The sequence below is a fragment of the Corvus brachyrhynchos genome, unplaced genomic scaffold (genome assembly GCF_000691975.1).
Source record: "Corvus brachyrhynchos isolate BGI_N302 unplaced genomic scaffold, ASM69197v1 scaffold101, whole genome shotgun sequence".
NCBI classification, from domain to species: domain Eukaryota; kingdom Metazoa; phylum Chordata; class Aves; order Passeriformes; family Corvidae; genus Corvus; species Corvus brachyrhynchos.
In genome coordinates this window covers 4,718,063-4,728,074 of record NW_008237239.1, presented here as the reverse complement: position 1 = coordinate 4,728,074, position 10,012 = coordinate 4,718,063, and the positions used below count along the sequence as shown (strand labels likewise).

Here is a 10,012-nt window from a genome sequence, read left to right as displayed (position 1 = left end):
ATCCCGACGCTCCCTCCCGCTGCCATCCCATCCCCTTTTCCCAGCAATAATAATTACTTTTCTGATGAGGCTCTTTTTTTTTCTGTCTGTGCTGCCCTTTTGGAGCCGAGTGTGGAACCTCTAGTTAAAAAGCTAGATCTTAGTCTGGAAATAGAACTCCAAATATATTTGTATATACGGCAAGGCTCCTGTCAGGGCTGAGCACTGGTCTCTGTATCATAAGAGATAATTGATTTCTATCCTGCTCAGACAGGCTTAAAAATGAAATTTCTTTTGCTGAGGCAACTGACCTTGATCTGCTGGTGGGAAAAAAAGATGGTTTAGGTCTGCTTCTTCCCTCCCCCTCCCCCCATGTTTCAAAGCTTGGAAAACTTTATTTAAAAATAATTTTACAGCTGATCTTTATAATGAAAAAAGTTTAAGTTCATTCATATCTATCTGTCTCAAGATTTATCCACACATAATGTAAAATCATAAACTATGAGAAGATAAAATAGGCATAGTTTATACTGAGAAATCTTGATAAGGATTGTGTACACATGCATGTCTGTTCATTGTACCTAAGAAGGTATTAATATATATTAAGGTTGCATATCTATGTAATACATATAATGTACTCATGTAATATGTGAGTAAACTCTAGACATTAATAATGATCTGTCATGAGAAGTTTTAATGGGTTTGCCTACAAGACAGACAAGCACACAACCCCTCCTGCAGACAAGTCTTCCTTTTCACTCTATATATCTAAGACAAGTTTGAGCATGGACAAGTAGCTTGAGGCGTTTTGTCACTAGTGGAGACTCCCTCAGAAGACCCCAGGCATCATTGTTACTTTGCCTCATGTATTTTGGTATTTAAAGCCAGACTAACAGAAAAAACTGGATGCAAATGTAAATACTGCCCCTTTTGTGGATAGCTCATTTGCAGTATAAGCACAGGGAAAATGGGAAGAAAATTGATAAAAGTAAAGAGTAACAGCAAAGTCCACTGATGTAAAAAAATAACCTATGGCATGTCTTACAGTCCTCACACAGCTCTAACTGTCCACTTCTGCGGAAGCTTTGCCTGCAGAATTGCTGGCCAAAATCCTAATCCAGACTTTTAAAGGTAGTATGTGCTGTCTTTGTTAGTCATATGAAAATGCCACTACTCCTATTACTACTAAACATAAAAACCAACTTTGCTAAACTCATGAGCCCTAATTATAATACCGTTAACTGCCTGAGGACATACATTAAAATTAAGATGGCAGTAGGTATTCTACAAGCTGATAAATTTCACAGTTGGAAACTACAAGTAGATTATTTTTCCTCTTATATAACCATTTTTTAAAATTAATGAAACAGTTATTTCTGTTAAATAATCATAACTAATACTTATGAAAATTGCATAGTGTCCCTGATTACACTAAGACAAGAGGCTGATTACAGGAAAAATAAAACTAGTCAAGTATCTTTGTATTGCTTCAGAATCTGGTAGAAGAAAAAAATCATGGCACTTCCATAAAAACATTTATAAGTCCATATGTTGTTTGTCATCTGGAAGGTAGGATGTACTACTAAGATTTTGTGAATTCTAGCTGCCTCTTTGATCATATGACTATAAAACAAAAGCAGGTGTCAACAACCGGTAGTGCCCACTCACAGTCCAGCTCCAGCCTGGTTGTGTTTGCTCTCCAAGGGAGAGATCCACTGCCATTTGTATCAGTGGAGTCTGATTTGCATTCATGGGAGCTGGAAGATGCCCTCCTTGCTGGGAGGAAGCTGTGACATGTTTATAACAAAAACTAACTTATGGCCAGAGGGGTGAATGAATGCACAGGGTGCATCCTGCAAAGTTCCCTGACAAGCGCAACTCTCAGCCTTTGTGGTGGGAAGCAGCAAGTGTCCCTGGCCTGAGGGACAGCCTCTCACAAACCCACCTGCTCTGCCGTGGTTAGAAAGGAAAAAGAGAAGGAGATGCCAGGAGGGACTGGACAAAAGCGAAAGGCTAGGGATAGGATTTACTCTTATGAGCACATGACCCTACTGCTGATTGTACTTATACCCTGGGAGGACAGCTTTAGCTTTTTCTCCTAGAGAATTACTCTCCAGTGCAAATAAAAACAGAATCTGGCTCCTTCCTATTTGGTTCCCCCAGCTCCAAGCAGAGGCCCTCAGATTGGTGCTGGTTACATTTAACCCTTACAGGTACATGGTGATTAGTTTACAAGGCTGAGTTAGGTGAGCTTTTCAGGGATGCTACCATGGGTTCTGGCTGAGCAGTGTCATGCAAAGACAGAATCCTCCCCCTGACTCAGACCACACAGGATTTTGGAAAGTTTCACAAGATTTAGACCTATTTTTTTCTGGACCATGCTTTGTGAATCTGTCCTGGTATATTTGTGACACAGCACGTGTATAAGTGGTATGGTGACAAGAGTCTCTACTACTCCCACCAATCTGTTTTCTCATATCCACATGATTTTGGGAACCAAGACCTGTCAGTCTTCTGGAAACCATGAAAATGGCACTTAATTGGTCTAAATATCACAGGTGAGTGTCTTATTTCCCCTTCTCCTAGGGTTGTGTCCTTTCACCTTAAGAAACCTTATCTGAGTGACCACTCTTCAGAAAACTGAGATGTATAATTATTTTACTATCCTGCAGGAAAGGGAACCAGAGGGTCCCTCCCTAGCAACCAGAAAGAGCAACAGTTAAACCAAGGCCTGGCAGGGAAGCTGGACTTTCCACCTTTTCCACGTATTTCAGGGGGCAGAGCTGTGCAGAGGAGCACCCCACACCTGTAGGGAATCACAGGGGCTCTGAGGGGACATCTGATTGAAACACAGTTGGGTCCAAGGTGGGAGCCCTTCCCTGGGAGAAGCAGCAGCTCCACCCAGAAGATAAAGATCATCTATGCTTGAGGTTATTTCCTGCAGCTGTTGCTGCACCCTCCATCCCCACGGTCCCAAAGCTTCCCTTGATGGCAAGGTGCCCACATCACACCCAGCATCAGGGTGAACTCCTCGCCTGCCACGTGATGACGCACTTTGGGGCAAGTGGAGGAAAGCGTGCCCTGATTCTGCATGTGGGCCAAAGATCTGTTCTTTCATCTCTGCCAGGAGCTGCTGTGCTGAGGCACAACCTTGCAAAACCCTGGTCTGTGGAACCTGCAGTGCTGCTGGGCTGGCTTGTGAAGCACCTTCTGCTCCATGAAGGAGAGGTTTCCCTCAGTAAGCCTTCTCCAGCCCTGCTTGGCCCCAGTCTCAGCCTGGGCACACTCTGACGGGATAGGGGATGCTCTTGCCCTGGCAAAGGAAAGACACCTTGCTCCAGGAGTGTGGTGAGAGACAGAATGGCCTGAGACAGGAAATGTGTGGAGAAGGGCAGGGAGGTGGTGAGGACATGCAGCCCCTGGGGCAGGGCCACAGCCACCACAGCCTGGGAGAGCTGGCTGTGCAATGCCCCTCGTGCCTGTAAGCCAGAGCAACCTGTGCCTGATGGCTTTCTGACAGGGAGCGGGTGCTGTTTCCATATGCTACTGAATGTATTCACTTCTTTGCTGCTTTGAAGTCTTAACTGACTTTTATTATCCAGCCCACCCCTACTGAATGACATATCTTAATTTTTAGCTGTAAGAAAGAATCTGCATTTGACAGAAACTACAGTATTACTGAAAAGACACAAAACCATTCCTGAGGTTTTCTTCAACATGAATGACCAGGCCAGAAGCAATTTAAATCTAGCTTTTGAAAACGTTTCTACATGCACATGCACAATTTCACAGTTATTACCAATTGTAATAGATAAAGATACTGTTAATTATCCAATTATAGAGATTTGATAATTGCATTATCTCTAGAGAAAAATGTTATTCTATGGATCATCATCTGTTTTCTTATATTTTTACATGGTATCATAAAATTCTCTCTCATCTAAATATATGTGCAAATTAATCATGGGCTTGCCCAATTGTAGTTCTTTTTTCAGTTTGGACACCCACAAATCTAATACATTTATGCAGAATCTTCAAAACAATTAGAAAACTGTTACTTACCACCTGATGTAAGTCCATGTTTAACAGATTCCTGTATGATGGCTGTGTGAGAACCAGAAGACATTATTAGGTGTAAATATACCGTACCCTTGGGTACAAGGGGTACAGCATTGAGTACAGGAGAGGTGCAGCCTGTAAACTTTTCTGGCCTTGAGACTCAGGCTATAATAGCCTTCAGTGAAAGTCGGTGTGATGAACAACAACAAAAAAATTATCCAAGAATTCAGAAAGTAACAAGCATGTCTTTGAGTGGACTCTGTACTTTTTCCAGCATTAGTGACCTGCTGTAAACCATGTATCCCATTTCATGATAGTCTCTAATCAGAAGAATTGGAACTTGTGATAGGTTTGGCACCATCACGTGATTTAGTACAGCTTGATAAGAGACCCTGTTATAAAGTGACAGCAAAAGAGATAAGAACTGTTGGCAGATAATGGCAGAGAAATGATTAACCTAGAGTGGAGAGGTGCTATGAAGCCCAGAGAGGGGAAGGTTGTAAAGTTGTGGGGTCATAAGATCATTCTGAGTGGATGAAAAGCCATACCAACATGAGCATAGTGTCTATAAACTCAGACTTGTGACCTGTCTTCTTGATGTCATCACCTCTTTGCACAGTGGACAGCAAGCATGGTTGTTTTGGTTTCTGTAAACACTTTTTGGATGGCAAAACAATCAAGCATTAATTCCTTAAGGGAGGCTTCTGAATGCGCTGGAGATTCTACACTCTGACTAACAGCACCAGCAAATCTCTGCTGATAGTTTGTCAGACAAAACCATTTTATTGCCCCAGTCCTCAGGCTGGAGAGTTGCTCTGGGTTGTAGCCATTTAGTTGAAAGCATATACTACTTTCTCACTAAAGAGCTTTACAACATGGTTAAACATTGATATCCCAGGATTATGATACGTAGAGAGTATTGCACTCATCTCTAAGGCTGTGAGGCACAAAACCTACTCACAACATGTCAAAAGGCTGTCAAGTGTTTGGCTCTAAATAATTTTTACAAAAGTGGGCAGCTGTGCTGGGGTCACGTTCTGCTTTCACCCCGTCCAGAGGAAAGTCAGGGGCGCACCAGCTCCCAGACTGAGCACAGTGTGCCTCTTGCACTGCAGTGCCACCGACAGCCTCTGCAGCTCTAGCCCAATAGATTAAGTCTGCATACACTTTGTGAGATCAGACTCAGGCCTGAATAATCAGATGATATTTTATATTTCAAGTCTCTTGAAAAATAGAGTGAAGCTATTCCACTGTGGGCTAGATCTGAAGCCTCTTGAAGTCAGCGGGAGTTTTTTTCTCTTTAAACTTGCAGAGGGCTGTAAAGCAGCACATGTCTTTTTATAAACTTTGTCACGATGGTTAGATTTTGGTAATACAGTGGCAAACAGATTAGTTCCTGCACAAACTGAATTGCTTCTCTTGGCTAGGATGAGAGCTTAAGAGCTGGTCTGAAAATGGAGCTGGTGTGGCAAACCAAGCATCAACTGGGCGTTACAGCCAGGAACCCTGAATTATCACTTGGTCTGCGCAGTACTGCCCTCCTCTAGAGCCCCTGTTAGTAAGGAGGACAGTCCATAGAGGGAAGGTCCAATTTTCCAAAGCAAGGATGACAGGCTGTAGGAGGGAAGGTCTGATTTCCCAAATTCTTATCTTCATATTTATCACTGCAAAAAAATTATTACAAATCTGGTTAATCAGGTACTGTGAGTATTTTTTAAGGGTCACTGATATTTTTTATCTGTTTAGACGAAGTGAAAGCTGGAAGCCAGCTTTTATGACAGATTTCATATAAACCTAAATAATTGGACTCAGTGTCTCTTTTAATTCATTTGGCCATCAAACAGATTTTCAATTCTATTCATAAAAAGTGGAAAGAAACATTCATTCCATCAGAAAAGGCATGTCTTTGGGGACTGGGGATAAAATAAATGAGAAATGCTGCAAATGATACTGTGGTTAGAAACTTTCCATTGTATCATCAGAAACATTGCTGGAGCACTGTTGGCCCATCTTCAAGAGCTTCTACAAAGGAATCTGCCGTGTGTGGAGGAGAGAGATATTAAATCATAGGAAATATAAAGAAACTTCATGCTTTTGGCTTCAAACACCGTAATTCCTTTCCTTTTTTGCATCAGTATCAAATGTCAGGGTCACTGAAAAATGTTCTATTTTTCCCTTTCTGATACTTTGTCTCCATGGACAGAGGAATGTATGCCAGGTGCATAAGCAGACAGACTTTCTTTGCCTTTTTTTATACCTAGTCCAGTAGGGGAAAAGAAACTCCTAGGGAAACTCCAGGACAACCTATATCAGCCTGCAGTCCAGCAGCTCAATGTGTTTAGCAGTGATCCATTTGGAGTCCAAGTGAAACAAATCCATAAGGGTGTGCAGAATGAGGCATACAAGTTGTGCCACTGAAGTACTTGAGTTCATGGCTGATTACTTTGCTTGATCAGGAATTTGGAACTGTAACTTTTCACGTGTAAGTCCCTGGTAAGGCAGCCACTGACCTCACTCAGAACAGCTTTTTCTAATTGTGGTTGAAGCATCATAGACTCATCTTGGATTTCTCTGTTTTTCACTATTCCCCCCTGCCTTTCTTTCCTTCCCCTGTTTTCATCCTTAGAAAGGGAGACAAGTTAATTTTGTTGTTTCAAACATGATTTTCTGTCTCAGGTCTTTCAGGAAGATAATTCATTGATAAACTGGTAGTTTATTTTTTGTTTAGCCAATTCTTGTGTGATGAAATTGTCCCTTGTTTGTCCCTCTGACAAATGTCCCTCAAAGAAACTGTTCCTGATTTCAAAAGCATGGCAACAATCCCTCCTTTGACTCTTGCACATCAAATTATTTTGCAACCATTTACCACAAAAATGGAGTCAAAAGGAGTTTCTCCTCTCGTGGCATTTCCACAGGTGGCATTTCATTTGAGTATATAAGAATATTAAGAAATAAGCCCCAGAAATGGACTGAAATAAAAAATGACATTTTCAAAGAGTTTTAATCCCTGACTTGTATATATTGGTGTAAATTTAGTAAGCTCAGTCATGATTTTGTAATTTTCCTGTAACATTTTAGATATTTTTATCTGAATTCAGTATGTTCCTTGTAATTTTTCTATGCCATCTCGATGTATTGTTGTTTTTATTATGCATACAACTCAGAAAAGGTGTGTGCTTGGCACAGTGCACATCAAATGAGGCACATGATCCTCATTCTGTGGAAAGTTCAGGGCAAACATGGCACTGAACCTGGCACAATGCCCTTCAGGCATGAGCTCTCTGGTCCTGAGAGTAGTCCAGTTGGTTTCAGCTAGAGCTTTGCTTAGGTGGAAAGAGATTTGCAAGCTCTGTTCTTTGATCTAGGCATCACTCTTTTAAAACTTTTCTCTATTTTAGTCATTCCAATGTTCCTCCTGATCTATTACAGACACTTAAAATTCTTTTTGGGTGCTTCAATGTATTTTCTCCACCTTCATGAATTTTATTTCACATGTGCCAAACCAAGTGATTAAAATACACTTTTTTGCCTTTTCCCCAGTGATTCTGTAAAAGAAATTGGAAGAATCTGATATATCTGATGATCTTTACCTTTTGGATTTTTTAGTGATTACAGTACTGAAATTGAAGATTTGTTTTATTAAGCAATTTCCATCAGTTGATCCTTAAATCCTTTTTTGTCTTATGGTATGACTGCACTATTAAATTTTCTTTCTAGTTTTGGTTTTTTACTTGTTTTTATTTTACACATTATGTTTATCATCTCAGTAGAATGCAATGGCACTAAAATACATTTCAGTGTATGCTACTCCTTCACACAGGATTTTCAGCATATTGGAAAGGAACTCTGGAGAGCAGAAGTGTAGTTCCTTCTTTATGGGTGTCAAAATATGAACTATTTTCCTTGATTACATTTATCAGAATATAGTAGTCCCTCATGTTTCTGTTGTCTGTTTAGATGAATACAATTTAATATAAACCGTATTTGGAGATGAATAATGAACTGTAGGATTTATGAAATTGCTTCCTGAGACTTTTCCTTAATAATTACTTACAAAAATTATTTCAGTAAATATTTCTGCTGATATATTAATGTCTAGAGGAGGAGGTAAGTGCAGAAATTTTTAAACACTTTTTTTTCAGGTTAAATGAGCAACCAGGTAACCTTCAGGACTGCTTAGAAGGAAAACTCAGTTCTGTGCATATGGAAGCATATAGTTGTGGATCACAAAATTCTCTTTTAGCCTTAACTAAAGGAATAGCATGAGCTTTGGTGGGACCCAGATTTAGTGCTAGCTCTCTGCACTGAAGAGATAAAACTTTTTCATGGTGTAAGGAGTTTCATCTGCTGGTCTATCTGTGTAAATAGCTTCAATTTAAATTTCTTGTACACCTCTTCTTTTTTTCCACTGATCTATCTTATTGGTGTACAAAGAGAATGTTACTAAATAGTTATGGACCTTTCCAAAGCTTATCTAGGAGATATTTACTGGTAATAGGAGCAGAGTGTTTGACTTTGTGAGAAAAGAACAGATTTCAGTGAAACAGGCAGGGGGAAATTACTTGCGCATATGTAGCAGTAACAGGTGTTGTGAACTCATCCATCATCTCACACAGCATTCAGGAACAGGCAACAATTTTTTCGTAGAACACTGTTAAAAAAAATCAGGCATTTATTACTTTGAAAGGAGGAGAGGAGAAAGAGGTGCGGGAGTCTTAAAGTGAATCTTAAGTGGAGCTTAAAAACTTCTGGACTTGATATCTACATTATACATTTTTTTAAGATACATACATAGGATGCAGGGATGACTCTGTTTCCATCACTGTCCCCCCATCAAAAAACCTTCCAAAATCTTAGCTTGAGGCAGGATGGAAATACTGAGTCTTTCCTCAGGGAACTAATTTTTGAAAGATCCTGAGTGCTCTGACGAGTTTCTGATTAATTTCTACTCCTGAAGGAAGCTGCATGTGTGCTACACCACACAGACTGGCTCTGCTCAAGACCATGGAGTAAGTGCAAGCTGAATGCTAATGAAAGGTGAAAGACTGGCAGAAGAAAGCAGTTCAGAGTGGTATTTCATGTCTAAGCAGAGGGAGTCTCCTTGCTGAAACTCATTTATTGCACCAGGAATAGAAGGATGTCGGGAGGCTGATGAACTGCAGAACTACATGGAACACACTCTTGATGGGCCACATTCCAGCCAGAGGGAGGAGAAATCAAGGCTTAGTGCTCAAGTGGCTGGTCAGCTCTGGTGTAGAGGAGCACTCCCACTTCCTTCTATCTTCCCAGTGAGCACATGCAGAATTTGTTCCAATTTCCAAGCTGACTTTCATCAGGAAGGACACTGGGCAGGAGAGAAAAGTAGGGTAAAGGGCACTTGGAAATAAGGATTTCTGATCATTTTATTAATAACTGTGAGAAATGTAGCACCTGGCAGGAAAGATAAGTGGATTTTCCTAAGCTCTGTTATAGGCAGGTAAATATTGTTCTGCTTTATAGCACTAATAATTAAACAGAACACTAGTTTGTCTCTTGGCAATTTAAAACTTAAGGTGGATGGTTTCTGGAGGCATGTACTGAAATCTGAACAAAAACGACTTTACATGTAAACTCCATAATAAAAGACTGTATATATTCTGTCCAGTGGATGTATTTCAGGAGCATATATAGCACTGAAATAACACACTTTTTTCATTGTCTTCCAAGTCATCTAGACACCACTCTTGGTAAATACTTCAGTTCTTAAAAAACAGACCAAGTAGACTTAAGATCTGAGAAATACTAATTTCTTCAAGAACATAGTCTCTCTAGTGCAGTTATATGAATAATAGATTAGTAGAATTAATTAATATTTTTGTGTCTTTTATACAATGTGCCCACAGTTTGTTAGTATACTTATTTCATGTGCTTAGATTGCAGTAAAAAAAATGCAGATGGCCTTGGAGTTAGAGTACCTATAATTCTGGGGAAAGCA

The 10,012-nt window shown here is 40.2% G+C and overlaps 1 protein-coding gene across 2 annotated transcripts in view; it reads right to left on the bottom strand.

The window, feature by feature from the left end:
- NR5A2 (nuclear receptor subfamily 5 group A member 2) overlaps window positions 1–4,321 on the bottom strand; it is an 88,404-nt gene extending 84,083 nt beyond the window's left edge. For both annotated transcript variants that reach the window (XM_008630216.2, XM_017729725.1), the window contains exon 1: window positions 4,042–4,321. In XM_008630216.2, coding sequence (XP_008628438.1) covers window positions 4,042–4,105 — 64 coding nt within the window. In that variant the 5' untranslated portion in view covers window positions 4,106–4,321. The remainder of the gene's footprint in view (window positions 1–4,041) is intronic.
- Window positions 4,322–10,012: the final 5,691 nt, after the last annotated feature.